Source organism: Euphorbia lathyris, chromosome 3, assembly GCF_963576675.1.
Source record: "Euphorbia lathyris chromosome 3, ddEupLath1.1, whole genome shotgun sequence".
Classification (NCBI taxonomy): domain Eukaryota; kingdom Viridiplantae; phylum Streptophyta; class Magnoliopsida; order Malpighiales; family Euphorbiaceae; genus Euphorbia; species Euphorbia lathyris.
Window position 1 is genome coordinate 27,236,602 of NC_088912.1, and position 16,823 is coordinate 27,253,424.

At 31.1% G+C, this 16,823-nt stretch overlaps 2 protein-coding genes across 2 annotated transcripts; both read left to right on the forward strand.

Moving 5' to 3' along the window:
• Positions 1 to 1,227: 1,227 nt before the first annotated feature.
• Positions 1,228 to 2,163, forward strand: LOC136224448 (uncharacterized). The gene has a single exon (XM_066012787.1). It carries the CDS (start codon positions 1,281 to 1,283, stop codon positions 2,055 to 2,057), a length of 777 nt encoding a protein of 258 aa, XP_065868859.1. The 5' UTR covers positions 1,228 to 1,280; the 3' UTR covers positions 2,058 to 2,163.
• An 8,853-nt stretch (positions 2,164 to 11,016) lies between these two features.
• LOC136222593 (uncharacterized) lies at positions 11,017 to 12,033 on the forward strand. The gene is made up of 2 exons (XM_066010343.1): positions 11,017 to 11,104; positions 11,233 to 12,033. Exon 2 carries the CDS (start codon positions 11,257 to 11,259, stop codon positions 12,031 to 12,033), a length of 777 nt encoding a protein of 258 aa, XP_065866415.1. The 5' UTR covers positions 11,017 to 11,104; positions 11,233 to 11,256.
• Positions 12,034 to 16,823: the final 4,790 nt, after the last annotated feature.

The window sequence follows — 16,823 nt, forward strand, 5'->3', positions numbered from 1 at the left end:
GGACATGAATTGGAATGTTCTCTTTATCCACGCGTATCAAGAAGGTAATAAAGCAGTTGACTGGTTGACAAACTTCGCAAGTTCATGTTTCTTGGGTCACCATGAGTTTGATATGCCTCTAGGAGATCCTCATAGATGACTGTAGAGGATCGATGTCTAATAGAGTTGTTCGTTCGTAATTCTGTTTTTCCTTTTTTTCTTGTTCTCCAGAAGTTTAGCCTTCCTGAATCTTAAAAAAAAAATTTGTTTATTTTTGTTATATATATTTGACCTTGTACTCTCACCATACCTTATGTTTTTTTTAGTATATATAAGTTTTTCATTTTTGCTTTGTAAGTAAGGTTTCACCAATTAGTTGACCAAATCAACCAAAATTAGTTTACCAAATCAACCTTTTTTTTTCCTTTGACATTACATTCTTCAATTCTTGACTTGGTATACTGATCACACTTTGGAGATTTAATTTTGGCATTTACTTTTATTTAATACAAAAATACTGCAATAATAAGTTTTTGGATTAATTATCACCAATATGATATTAGATTATCGGTGCCTTCTATAGTTACTTTGTTTTTGATAAAGTATCATTACTTGGTGCGTTTTCACCATTGGATGATGGAGCATAAAATTAATCTAAAGGTGAAAATACACAAAGTATTGTAAAAAACAAAGTAAGCATAGCATTTACCTAGATTATGAGGTTCTCTTGCTCTAGGGTTTAAATCTTGATAAGTATGGTAGAATAACTATATATTGTATACGTTTCGAGTTCAAGAGATATGAACATATGTCGTGGAAAATTAAATTAAAATCATATTATTCCGTGAAGGTCTATTAATAATCAATTTAAACGGATTCGATTTATGGGTTGTAGCTTACTTGATAACGCATGTTAATTTATAAGTTCGTGAGAATGGGCTTCAAGTTCGATTTCTATTAAATATATCGGTGGGGAGGAGTCAAGCGTACATCTTGACTCTGACTAAGCTTCGAACAAAATTATCTCAATGAAAATACGATTGGCTTAAACGAAAAATTAAAACGTATTTGTCATTTGTTTTGTCTTTCATTTTCATTCTTAAATGACTTTAATTTGTTAATTATGTCTAGTCTTTTTGGAATTCTTCCTAATTGCCGGTCTTGATCGTCAACTTAATTAATTCCTTAAATACAATTAAAATCTCATTCATTTTTATATATCTTTTTTTCCAAATATATTGTTTTGACTATTAGGTTAATCACCCCAATGTAACAGTGCTTTGTTGCAGAAAACTTCAACCATGGAAATCAATGCAAGAACTGCAAGGAAGACGCCGAAGACGGAGACCACGGAGAATAGCTTAAACCGGAAAGAAGCTCCGGCCGCTGCTGTTTCTCCATTGGAAGAAGAAGATATTGATCTTAATAAACAATTTATTGAAGAAGATAACTGTTTTTGGCTATCATCACCATCTCCTTCATCTCCTTCATCGTTTTTTCAAGAGTACAACTTATCTTCTTCTTTGCGTCTTACCGTCGACGATTGGCTCATTTCTTGGCTCTCAACATTAGCAGACACTTATCTTCATCTGGATAATTCCGGGATGAAGAAGAAGAATAATAATTCGGAAACCGATTTTCAGGAAGTATCAGATTCTGAAAACTCCAAGTTTTCATCAGATGAAGATGGAAATTCAGAATATAGCTATTCGGATGGAGTAGATTTAGAAGATTTCAGAGCAGAAGAGCCTCTTTTCTGGCCGTCCGACTCGAAATCAGATTGGAATTCACCGGAAATTTGGAATTGCTTTTCGATGTCTCCTCGTAAGGGATTAGCTACTTCTGATTCTTCAACTGGTGAATCTAAATTTGGTGTTCTGAAATTCGATTCCAGGAGAAGATCACTCGAGTTTCATCGTGAGGCATCAAGATTGGGAAATTTGACAAAAATAGATGAAGAAATAGTAATAGAGGAAGAATCAATTGAGACGGTAATGGGACTCGGGGAGTTTGACGGGCATGAAGGGGTTGAATACGAATTCAACGAGGATGTTTTCTCCATGGATGATGATGTATGAGTGTAACAGTTTAACCCGATACAATGTAAATATTGTCTGATTTAGTTGAACTCTCGTTTATTTGGATCTTACCAATTTTTTTTTTTATAAAAACCTATGAATTAGGAAGCAAAGAAAATATCATTTTGAATTAGAAATGTAATTAGAGAAATCTTCTATAAAAAAATTCATATTTAAAAGAGAGCGGGCTCAAGCAGCTAAGATATGTGCAACAAAATTGACTTGTCATCTTTCACGTATGAACTCAATCGTAGCAAATTATCGAGTCACTTAAAAAATGTGGCCTAAAATGACCCCAACCAGATGCTATCAAAATATCTTAGGAACCACAATCTCGAACTACAAGCAATGAAAAATGAATAGCTAATAGCTCTGCATGCAAGGCTGATAACGTGGTATCAATTGGGCCTCCACCAGAGACGGAGACCAAAGCATTACAATCCTTGACCATCATTCCAAAAGATCCAATAGATTTTTGTACTGAAAAATCCGCATCACAATTAAGTTTAAAATTATTAACTTCATTAGGTGACCAATTCGAATGAACATCATCATTTGGTAACTGATAATTGGTATACCTGAACTTGGTCACATGCTTCGGCCGTGCTATGTTCCAACGTCGTATTTAAGCCTATAAAACAATAAGCAAGTTACACGGAGTCGGAGTCCGGTAAACCAGGTCTGATGCCTAAGTCAGTTTCTGAACAATGATTGAATAGAGGGGAATGGACTAGTTTAGAGATAGTAGTTAACGTACCGAACCGTGTGCCTATACATGTGTATTTATAGTGCATGATTAGTGATGTCGCACTTCCTGCAAACTTCGTCTCTAATGACTCTCTGATGACCTGAGATCACAAAAGATGTTAGAAAAGGGAGTCGGAGTTCTGGTGAACCCTTTCCGATGCTAAAGTTAGGAGATATTAAAGATAATATCTAGCCAACAAGTGACAAAGAGTGAAGTATTGAATAGCTGAAGTAAGATACCTGAGCTTGTGGAATGTCTCTGCTATTTATAGATAAAATAAAGTGTACCTAGACACGTGGCATCGCCTGATAGGTCTTCAAACTCTATCTTTCCATGCCACAACATTTCTGAATTTGGGGTTTATGTATTTGGAATCCAGGATGCTCATTGGTCCACGTGTTTCCAAATACAGCTCCCGAAGACAACTTTCAGATGTAAGGTGGCCGAAGCCATGACTTCGACCAAGCTTCGACAAAGAATGACGATGTAATGGGCCTTGGTGGAGTTGAGCCTATTTGAAGATTTCGGATCATATCGGGGACTGATTTCCAAAAGCCCAAATGATTTAGTACCATATCAGATGTCCCTCCATAGTGCGATAATGAAATTCTTCTAGGTTTTCATCGATCAGAACATGAAAAGACATAGCTGACATCAATGATGTCACCATAATTATTAATCAGTCGCCTTCTTTATAGACCTTTTAATGATGGAAGACACGCTTTATTTATCCCAAGATAAATAAACGTTTGGTCTGTCTCATTTTCAAAGCTATATAGATTATCCCTTCAACTTCAAAGCTCGTCTTCTCCAATTTCTGCATCTTCTTCCATTACTGAGAACTGTAAGTTTTTAGCCTTTTTCCTTTCTTCCTCTTAAGCTTTTTGTTTCTTTATTGCATTTGAAATGGCTTCATCTTCAAAACACAGAACTAAGGAAGTTCGAAGACCACTCCAAAGTACCTCCGACACCCTTAATGAAATCCCAGAAATCTCTAATGAGATTATTGAGACCTTAGAAAACCCTAATGAAAATGCTACTACTGAAATAGTTGAGACCTTAGAGAGTCCCAATAAAAATGCTACTGCTGAAAAAATGGCAAAACCTCGGAAAGTTAACCTCAAGGTTTTCAACCAACCATCAACCTTATCTGAATATTGCTTGAACACCCTTCCAGAAGTTTATCCATGGCTTCAACAAATGACTTTTTCATGTGACTTACAAACATTGCCACTAGTACAAGTGGGTCTAAAGCCCCTAAAGTGATTGTGTTCTTAGAACCGAATCCATCTCCAATTAACACATGTACTAACATATGCCAAAAGGCATATAATAGCAATTTTTCTGAAATTCTAAACAAAACCAAGTTCAAACTAGAAAATTATAATCTGTTTAAACGAACATAATCAAGACAATAATAAACAACAAAACAAAAATAATATTGTTTATAATTTTTTTCCTTTTTATTGTCTAATATGTCTCAATATAATTTGGGAAAATTACAAAACTGGATCAAATAGGAGGCCCATTTACATATTTAGACCAATTATCCAACATATTACATATTTAGACTATTTATTTATGACTTTTTCAAAATGCCCTTCATATATATATATAACAACTTAGAAATTTCTTACTCTTTCTTCTTACTCTCTTCGTTTCTTTCTTAGTTTGTGAACTTGGCACTCCGTTTTTAATTATCGACTCATATATACGTAAAATCTTTCTTCTTGCGAACTTGACACTCCATTTTTTTAGTATTTTGTATGTTTTCCCAGGATAATACTTCCCACATTTGATTTTACTTCGCATTTTCACAAACTGTAAAGCATGCGAAGAGAAATACTACTTTGCAGAATGAGTTTGCTTCGGAGTTTTTGCAAACTGTGAAGCAAATTCACGTACTAAAGTAGTATTTACCTTTGCAGTTTTTGCTCAGGCTTCGCAGTTTGGAGAAAATGTGAAGTAGTATATTTTGTTATTTGCCTAAAATATACATAAGTAAACAACATGTATAGCAAAATGACATAAAAACCATAAAATTATCAAAATTTACAACAAGATTGCAATAATAATTCAAACATTAAACCATAAACCCTAAACCCCAATAATTGGAGTGCTTCCAGGCTTTACAGAAGCAAGAAAAATCAGCAGCGTCATACATAATTAATGGCATTTGGGAGGAATTTCAGAAGCAAAAGGAACTAGAATATTTGCTCTTCACTTTCTTCATCACATCCCAATCACCCCTCACTGTGATTGATGCCTTTGTATTCAAGCTAAACGAATACTTGAATTTGATGCCTTTGTATTCAACCTTCACAAAAATTAGGGAAATAATGAAAGAAACGCTTCGCAAAAGCGAAACTGCGAATTCTACGAAGAGAAATACAACCTGACAAATGATGATTTTGCTTCACATATTGTGAAACTGCAAAATCTGCGAAGTCATTTTCTGGAGAAACTACTACTTCAAAGGATGATTTTGCTTCGCAAGCTTCACAAAATGTGAAGCAAACTCATTCTGCGAAGTCGTTTTCTGGAAAGAGAGCAAGATGAATGCAGAAGTACAGTAGATATTTACCTTCTTTCTGTCTTTTTCCATTGAAATTGACAACAAACATATGATAAACGGAGAAGAATGTCGAAGAACGATGCCTTCGATTCACACAAGAAGAAAGAAACAGAGAGAAGAAGAAGAAACAGGAAGATGAAAAACCATGTATTCGATTCGCTCAAGAACAAAGAGATAAAAGAGAGAAAGAAGAGTCATGATGATAAAAAGTGGATTTCGTTCGCACAATAAAAAGAAAGGAAGAAAGGAAGATGAAACGATAGAAAATAAGTGGGAATATAAAAGGTTTGGGGTATTTTGAAACAATCACATATAAATAATCTAGATATATAATATATTGGATAATTGGTTTAAATATGTAAATCAACCTCCAATTTAATCCAATTTTATAATTTTCCCATATAATTTTTGTTCAAAAGTTCCAAAATATATTTCATTTGTCAAGATAATTCAACCAAGGTATTTGCCTACGCATTTTAGACATTAAAGGAAGCATAAAGCTTATCTCTACCTCCATTATTCTTTTTTTTTCTTTTCATGTAAACAAATCAACACATTAATTCCTACAATTATAAGTGAGAAAAAATAAAACATCAGTTGAAAATACGTAAATACATATAATACTATGCAATTGTTTTATAGACCATGATAATGATTATCATGATCACACCAAATTCTTCTAAAACCTTACAAACTTAGTATCTCTTAAGTCAATTAACCTCAACCAAGACAAAAAAAAAAAAAAAACAAAAACAAAAAAGTGAATACAGAATTATCTATGTCATCTAGCATACAAGTTCTTCTATTACTCAAGGAGTCTAATCTACTGATAAAGAATGACGGGGCGTTTGGTATTTTATTGGGATAGAGATAGGGATAAAGGTTGGGATAGGAATAAGAATAAATGGTTGTGATAAGGATAAAAATATGATAGTCGAGAATTATTATTCAATGTTTGGTATGTGGGATAGGGATGCGGATAAAATAATACATTTTACTATTTTAACCTTATTTAAACTATATAACATTAATTTGAGGGATAAGATGGATTTTTCCATCCTATTAAAATCGCAGGAACTTATCCTACCTCCTTATACCACCCCCTTCCTGGGTATAGGATTTGAGGGATAAGAAGCTTATCCCTCATCCGTCTCACTCTTCTATCTCCCAAACAAACATGGGATAACTTATCTCGTGTTTTTTTATCCCTATCCCACCTCCTATATCTCTTCTAACAAACACCCCGTGAAGGTACAAATTTCTCCTTGAAATCATGATATCAGTATTGATTGAAAATTGAAACCTGAAGTTCACCTTTTTGTCATTTAAAACCAGTGGCGGATCCGAGAATTTAGATTTGTGGGCTAATTTTAGCCGTGCGGTTGAGGATAAATTTTCAAAGTCCAGCCCGTTAGGACTTGGCAAAATTTGTTTAACCTATAAAACGTTAAAATTGTAGAAACTAGCATTCAACTAGTAGAAAATTAAATATGTTTATTTTTTTAATGGAAAAGATATAATAACGATAAATTCAAAAGTGTTATCAAAATCAAGAGTCCATTTAAATTAATTAATATTGGTAACATGTTTTTATAATTATTGAAAAATAAAGTTAAAATAAATAAAAAATTTCTAAAAGAAAATAAGGTTGGAGTGACTTGAACATATGACCTTTCAAATAGGAGTATGCAACCTTAAGCATCTCATCTTCCTTTAAACATTGAAATAATTCTACATAGAGCCAATATATACTAATTTTAGGAGGGGCTACAGAGGACAAATCAACCTGTACTCAAGGGTGGAGCCGGTGGCCGGGAGGCTCGGCCCCTATTTAAAACCCTAAATATATGTGATACAAATGTTGAATTAAAGGGGGAAAAGAGTTAATAACCATAAATCAAAACTTAGGGGTTTAAATTGTTCATAAAAGTTAAATGCCTAAAGCATTTATCTTTGATAATTGGGCACCTTCTGTGTAATTTTTAGAAAATGAAAAAACAATTAACTCTATCTTAAGAATGTTAGATATGATTAATCTAAAAAATAAAACGAATATAAAAATGTATAGAAATAATAAAATTTGAATTAAGAATAGAGTTGAATAAATACAAGGCATGTATTAGCAGTCTCCTTAAGATATATTTTGTAGTTATTGACCATTGTCTTCTAGGATACAACAGATTATGCAAGTGAATTCTTACCGTTTAAATTCGTTACCACTGAAGTAGAAAAACAAGAACAATGTCAGTGTACGTAGAGTAGAAAATTTGAGAGAGTATTTTATTTTTCTAGTCCCTGAATTTAACATTTCGATTCCATATAATATAACTCAAAAGGACATAAATGTTCACGAACGAACACAACTGCTTACGGATATGTACGACTATTCACGAACAACACGACTATTTATGAATAGAGGTGTTTGTTGGTATTTAAATTAATTTCATAATTTTATTCTTTTTGTCTAATCTATCTATCTATCTATACAATATACTAAATCTGTAGACAAATTGTACAGGTGGCAGAAATAGAGTACATCTTGCTGACATGTAATTTTCTTGGTTTTTAGATTATTTTTATCTTAATTTCATGCTTCTCTTCTAAATTAAAACTATTTAGTTATTTTTATCATATTTATCATCTAAGAAAACCGATGCACAGTTGCTCAACCACCCCTCACATCTTCTCCCACGTTGTAATCTTAACTGCAAGCAAGTACTTCTCCTTTCTCAATTCTCAATTCTCACTGTCAATTATTCAAGTGATCTATCTTAACTTTTGGCTTGGGGTTCTTTTGTTCCACAAGCACTTGAGTTTTCTTCACTTTTAAAAATCTTATTTTATGTTCTTTCTATTATATTTTTCCACTCTTACAGTATGCAAATGAAAATTCTAATCTATCTCACCATCTCTCCTTTTTGCTCAATGTTTACAGATTGATCTATAAGTGTTCTTCATTTGTTTGTCAAGCGAGTTTAATTTTGTTCTCCCCTTCCATCTCTCTCTCTTCTCAATGCAGTGATCTATCTATTATCATTCATTTTGGTTTGATTCTCAAGGCGTGAAAGCTTCCGTTTCTGATTGTTTTCTGATTGTTTGCAAAAAGGTGAATTGGAGCTTGGGTGGTTTATTCTTTAAAAAAAAGTGGATCGTTTAAGTGTGATTAATTTCATTATTAGTGCTTAATTTAAATACTTTGCCTCTGATTTGTATTATTAGTGGCCCTAATTTTAAGTGCAAGTGCTTACATAAAATATTATTGTTATAGCTGCAATGCTGGTTTCTTTGTGGGATGAATTCAGCACATTTGTGGGATGAATTTATCTTTTTTGTTATCTTTTTAATTTAAACCAAAAATGTGCAAATGGATGCTTTTTTTGGTACAAGCAAATGGATACTAATTTGTTCACATACAAGTGCTTTTTTTAGATGACTTGATGTACAAATTTCCTATATTCAAATTTGAAGCAATTCAGTTCTATTTCTTTCCTTCTTAATTTGGATATCTTAGTTAAGTATAGTGTTCCTTTCGTTAAATTAAAAAATGGCTTCTTAGAGATCCGTGAATGAGTTATTCTGGTTCCTCTTCCTCTTTCGTTGTTTTATCTATGTTATTTGAGGATTTAGTTTGCGTTTAATCTGCTTCATGTCTCTAACATTTTGCCTATATATATATATATATATATATATATATATATATATATAGTTTAGTTATTTCTTTCTGTGTTTCACTTCTTTGCAATTCAACTGATAAGATATGTTTCTTTTTTTTCTTTGATCAGTACACATTTCTGCTAAGCATTTTTATGCCTCATGGATTCCAAAACATATATGTCCATGTTTTCAGTGGTGGAGCACATCAATGGATTGCATAGGTAGAGACCTGAATGTTGTTATTCTTTGGGTGTCTTTTCTTTTCTCTATCTCCATCCCCGTCTATTTGTTTGGAAGTTATATGTGTTTTCAAAGATTACATGGATGCATCTGCTATTTTTTACAGTTTTATTTGCTTTTTTAATTTCATTATATTCAAATCCAATGGTCAATTGGCTTATACTAACAATTATTCTTCTAGTTGAGAATTAAATGATGCCAAAATTTAGGAGTTATTAGAATTCATTTTGAAAATATAATAGGTGGAATGCAAATTTTGGCACAACTTATTCAACTATTATAGAAGGCATATATTTAATTATAACATAACGCATTTGTTCTACGCATAAAGATTATAAAATTAATGCTCAAGTTTGAGATTTGATTTTAGCTTTGTACCTCAAAGGTTTTTATTACATGTTGCAGTTTGAGATAGCTGGTCTTTTATGAGAAAAGAGAATAACCAAATATTTAATTTATCTATTTTTAGATTTCAAATTAGCATACAAAAGGTATGAAAAAAAGAAACACACACTGGTTAGTCTATGACACTCTTATCTTTCATTCAAAAGTTATATATGTATATATATTCTTTGACGAAAGACCAAAATAATTTTTTATCATAACAAAAAAATTACATATTTTTTTTTATCTTACCTTCATATATATATATATAATATGAAAATATATTTTAAATTTTAAATTAACGCATGGTGTATAATGCATTATTTATTCGGCAAATTAAATCTATGACCCTCAACTTTAATTTTACTTGCTTTATAATTTTGAACTTGAAAACCGGACTGAAAGTCTATGAGTTTTTCTCGAGATCTGAATATTGTTGGAGAGCCCTCCCCCTCGGGTTGGATGAAAATTGACATAAATGGTTCAGCAGCAAAGAGAACCATCAAAATAAAACCACTTTATTTTATTAAATTTACTAATTGAGATATAATGCAACATACATTTCAATTATTTTATTTGTATAAACAGGAAAAAAATATTACAATTTATATATATATTTTAGATGATTACGATGAGTATATCGTAAAATATTAGATGATTATGATGAGTATATTGTAGATGAATAATTTATTATGATGAGTATATTGCAAAATATTGTAGATGAATAATTGTTCCAATGATAATCATATTTTAATGTAATTCACAGCTAATAATTTTGATACCATTTATTTGAAAAAAAATGTATCCAGTGCATTGTGCATTTTATAGAGAGTTAAAAAAAAAAACTAAAATATCTCATTGATGAATTAATAACTTTTTTGAAGGAAAATATATAAATTGTATTAAAAAAATTTGTATTCAAATGTCAACTTATATTTCATGGATGAATTAATAATTTTTTTATTATAGAGTTTTTTATGCTAAAAAATTGTAAACTATCCGTGCATTGCACGGGTCTTAAACTAGTATATATATATTGTTGTTGATCGCATGAAAAGAAAGAACATTATTTTTCAAGTAGTTAGTAAATTTTCGAAACAATTATTTTTAGCAGAAAAATACTACGAGAACAGATGAACCAAACAAGTCCTAAATCAAATATGGCAAAATATACAAGTTGACCTCATATGTATTAATAACAAATTAAAACTTTTCCCTAATATGAAATTGATAGAGATGAATGGAATGCAAGGCTGAAGAGGAAAGAACATTAAAAGAAATTAATTAGGACAACCCAAATATTAATATAAGAATTCATCATGTTTATCTCTAATTCTCTATCTCTTCTCTCATCTCTCTCTCTCTAAACAAAAAGGGTTTCCCCTGAACCCTAGATACTTTGTCGTCCCAGCCCAGCTTTCGTACTGCAGTTCTCACTGTCAAAAGGTTATCTTTACGTTTAAAGTTATCTAATTTTTGTTCTTGTTTCATCAATAATCAATTAAAACGGAGTTTGCACTTGTTTTGTCTTTCATTTTCATTCTTAAATCACTTAATTTGTTCATTCTGTATAGTGTTTTATTCAGAAAACTTCAACCATGAAAATCAGTGCAAGAACTGCGAGGAAGACGAAAAGGAAGAAGACTAAGAATGGCTTAAACCGAAAAGAAGAAGATATTGATTTTGATAAACAATTTCTTGATAACGACGATGACTGTTTTTGGCTATCTTCATCATCAGCTTCTTCGTCATCCTTTTTTGGAGAGTACGAGTTGTTTTCTTCTCTGCGTCTTTTCGTCGAGGATTGGCTCATTTCTTGGCTCTCGACATTAGCAGACACTTATCTTCATCTGGATAATGCTGCGATGAAGAAGAAGAATTCGGAAACTGATTTTCAGACAGTATCAGATTCTGAAAACTCCATGTTCTCTTCTGATTATACAGAATCTTATGAATGTCGTTCTAAGAATTCATCAAATAAAGATGGAAATTCAGAATATAGCAATTCAGATGGAGTAGATTTAGACGATTTCAGAGCAGAAGAGCCTCTTTTCTGGCCGTCCGACTCGCAATCAGATTGGAGTTCACATGAGACTTGGGATTGCTTTTCAATGTCTCCTCGTAAGGGATTAACTAGTTCTGATTCCAGGAGAATATCATCACTCCAGTTTGGATCAGCTTCATCAAGATTGGGAAATTGGAGAAAAGTAGATGAAGAAATGGAAGAAGAATTATCAAAATGTGTATATACAGATTTGTTGGAAGATGGAGAAGTATCAATTGAGAGAGTAATGGGACTCGGCGAGTTTGATGGCCATGAAGGGGTTGAATATGAATTCAATGATTATGTTTTTTCCATGGATGATGATCTATAAGAGTGTAACAGTTTTATCCATTTTCTTGTAACAGAATTCCTAACATTTTAGCTTGATAAATAGTTATTTCAATCTGTTTGTGTGACATTTTTTCTTGTTTTTTGCCTGATTGGATAAAACTTAAGAACTAATTTGCATATATTGAATTGTTTCGAGACTAATAGATCAATTTAAATTAAAAAAAAAAATATGTTGTCCCCATTTCATTGCAACATCCTCTTTCACGTCTCTCTCACAAAAAGTGGTCCATTACGTGCAGTATTTTTCACATGGATCCTGATGACCACGTGAATTTGGTCATTCACCGTTAGATATATGCTGATTAAATCTAAGCCTTAGGATACTTTGAATCTCCACCTTAAGATTTTAATCAGCCTACATCTAACGGTGAATGACCAAATTTACCGTGGTTATTAGGGTCCATGTGAACACTACTGATTATTATGTGGTCCCTTTAACTCATAAAATATAAAATATATCATTGGAAATTTAAATAGAAAAAAAATATGTTGTCTTCCATGTCCCTCTTATAAAAAGTGGTCCTTTTTTATTATGTGGGTCCCTTTAACTCATAAAATATATTATTGGATAAATTACATAATAGTCGAAAGTGATAAATTATTTACAATTGTCTCATTCTCTTAAATAAATTTATTAAAATATCAATTCTAATGGATTTTTTTAAAACTGTTTTTTCCTATAAGTGACTAACTCAAAAATTGACAAAAGCAAAATTAAAGTTGTGATATTTTGATATTTTAAGATTTAAAATTATATAATGATAAAATATATAAAAATTATTTTTATAAATATAAATAAAAATTAAAATATGGTTTTGATGTAATTTTTTCTATATTATTTTAATTAAGTAGAGACCCTTTTTGTGAAAATAATGTGAAAAGAGACATTAAAATGAAATGGGGAAAGTTCATAGAGATAATAAAATACTTTGTAATTCAGGGAGCAATAAGTTTTTTGGTCCAAATTCATGGGTCAGTTGATGTATTAATCCTATTAAAAATCAAATGAGTGGAACACTTTATAATCAAATTCAATCTTCACAACTAATTGTTCAGTTGATGTATTAATCCTATACACTTCTCCACAAGTGAACTTTGGCTTTGGTTAACCATTAAAATAAACTAGATTCTAGCATCGAGGTCAATTTGACAAAGCCTTACTAAGAGCAAATGTGAAGCATCAATTTCCACTGCATTACATATAATATCATCTTTATAAGATTCTACAGTGATAGGAATTTTACACATCTTAGTAACTTCGAATTTTATTCCACATCTTTGATCCAATCAATCTAGTACAGTTCCAGGTTTAGGTTTGAGAACCAAAGCAAACTTGCTTAAGGGAGATTGAGTGGTAATATTCTTCTGGCTTCCTCTATCAACTGTCACCTCACATTTCTCTTCTAGAATTAAGGGTCGAGTTTTAAACAATTGGTATATCTGATCATTTCTGACTCAATAGACATTAACAACCTCTTCACCACATGAAAGACATGTGCATCTTGAGAAGAATCACTTTCGAACAGATTACTTTAAATACCCTTATCTTCTCCATCATCATCATCCCCATACATGGCCATATTGACATTTCTTTTCTTAGGGCACTCATTAGATCTATGGTGGTTTGATCTAAAACATTTAATAGGAGTTGGCCTAGCATAGGGATTATGGCTTTGGCTAACCACGAGAATCCCTTTACTAAGGCTCACCACGTTCTTCCCTTTGTTAAGTAGCATTGGTGGGTCGCTACTCAAAAGAATATTCTCTTCCTCCATACACCTAACACTTTCCTTATACTTGACATTCACCCTTAACTCAACACTTTAAGTGATAAATTTCTAACATCTTAGACTAGTCTAGGGATGGCAATGGGTACTCTACCCGCGGGTATCCGGCACTACACGATCCTAATGGGACTACCCATACTCTGTATAAAAGGGTATGAGATCAAAACAAACGGGTAATGGGACGGGTATGGGAAGACCCTCCAGGGTATCCGGCACCCGTTACCCGTCATAAATTTGTTATATATTAAAAAATATTATTGCGTTTTAGATGTAAGATGTGAGATTTGAATACTAACCTTTTGTTCTTTAACTATTAAGTGATACCACTAAACTATTTTATTAATGTTCAATTTGTTCAATTTTTAAATCGATGATTTGTTAAATTTATACTTTGTTAAATTTATAATATTTTTTATTTTATTTATTGATTCTTAACGAGTAAGGGTACCCGTGAATTAAATGAGAATGGTATGAGATGCAAAACATATACCCGTTAGGATAATGAGAAGGGTACGGATAATTAAAAAATAAAAGGGTAAGGGTTTGAGATTGGGATTGACACTACCCGCTAGTATCCTACCCGTTGCCATCCCTAGACTAGTCACAATACTTAGCTTCCTATCTTCTTTTAGATATCATGTTGTAGATAGAGGTCTGTTGGCTCTCCACTTCTGCTAATTGAGCCCTCACGAACTTTATAATGTATTCAAGGATACTCTTATATTCTCTTGCTTACACCTTTGCACTAGTAGAAAAAATGTCATCTGTAATGCCCTATTGTAACGTGTTCTGGTTCGCCTTGTTACAAAATCAGTATTTGTAATAGTCATTATGAAAACGCGTTACAAAGAGTTAGGTCATGTTAGGTTGATTGAACTATTTGTAATAGGTAAAGCTTAGGCCATCTCCAACCCATTACGCTATCTATATCTCCATTTTCTATTTTCTAAACATCAAATCTTATTTTTTCTCCAACCCACCACACCATTTATTACACTAAAAATAATATTTTCCACTTTATTTCATTTTACATCACACTTTTATTAATTTTTTATTATTTTTTATATATATTATTATTATCATTAATAATCTATAATAAAAAAATTAATTTGAAAATTAATAAAAAAAATAGAAAACAATGTTATTTAATTTTAAATAATTAATAAAACATTTAACTATAAAATATAAAAAAACCTTTAAATAATATTTTAATTTATAAAATATAATTTGAATATTTTAAAATAATAAATATAATATATATATTTTTTTCCACCAAAATCAACCAAATTTGATTGATTTTGGGTTTCTATATCACAATGGCATAGAAATTTGGTGGTGGTTGGTGAAACCAACCATCACCAAAACAGCATTTTCAATCCTCATTTGGTGAGGGTTGGAGATGCTCTTAGTGTATTACATATAATGGGCTTATTTAACACGCGTTACCATAACTTGGTCAACATATAATTGACATAGTTCTAACATTTTGTTATTTATTATTTAGACCTGTACAAAAAAAATCCAAATTTATCATGACATGGTAAAAGAATATTTTGAACAATTCATACTCTTCTGTACAGGTGTAATTTTCTCATATATATATATATATATATATATATATATATATATATATATAAAATGTACTTATGTTTATAGAATATATTTGTTATCATGGAACAAATTTAGGCCATGGTGAAAAGAAAAATGAAGCGATTTGAGAATCCATATTTATTTTATTGAATTACTTGTTGAAAATTATAATTGTAAATTCTCATTTTTTTTAAAATTTGTATATTGAATTTGATTATCACTTTATTTATGAGCAAATTCCAAATAGCTTTCTCACTATTCGTTTTATTTCGACAAAGGATCTGGTCGTTGAGATTTTAACTAAACCTTTATTGAGTGCTTATTTACAAGTTCTTCGACTTTATTTGTAACTTTACACTCATCATGGGCTTGAAGGAGCTGTTAGGATATAGGCCATTTATAATTATGATCTTTTGTAATTATTATCCTTATTATTCTTCAACTATCTCTTAGGGTTTGGGACAGTGGCGAAACCAGTACCCCGAATGATTCGGGGCTCAAACATATCAATAAAAAAAATTTCAAAACGTTAAAAAATATCGAAATTAATTGTGCGGTTGACGGTAAATTTTCAAAGTCCAGTCCGTTAGTGCTGGACAAATTTTTTTTAGCTTCCAACGCATTAAAACTATAAAAATGTTATCATTTTTTTAAGAAATTAGCATTGAACTAATTGAATATTAAATATGTTTATTTTTTTTAATGGTAAAGACATATTAAAAATGGATTCAAAAGTGTTATGAAAATAAAAATAAAGAGTCCATTTAAAAATAAAAACTTTTTAAAAGAAAATGAGATTGGAAGAAATCAAACACAAGACCTCTCAAATAAAAACAAGCATCCTTAACCATCCCATCTATCTATAAATGTTGATATACTCTGTCTTTCACGTTAATCTCAAGGGATTTATTTTCAGTAAATACAACAGATATATTATTCTTTTTATAAAAATAAATAAATATATTACATGTAAATGGAATTTCTTTATGATAAAAAAATGACAATAACTCTCCTCCAATACAAGGGCCTCGTTTTAGCCCACAAAACTTAATGGGTCAAATACATGAATATCATAATTAAATACAAAATTACAACTAAGTCATATCACCAAACTTAATTCTTAATATGTCATTATTCTTCATATATTATGATTTTACACAATAATTTAAAAAATTCTAGACTCCAATTCATAAATCATAAATCTTAGAAAATATATTCTAGACTTCTAATTTATAAATTCCAATCCTTAAAATATATTAAAACTATTAATTTTACTAATTTGACATAATCCAAAATTATGATTTGACATAGTTGTAAATAGTTTTTCAAAGATGAATTTCTGTGTAATTTTCCCAAACTAATTGCGCTTATCAAGCCCTCATCCAAATTTAAA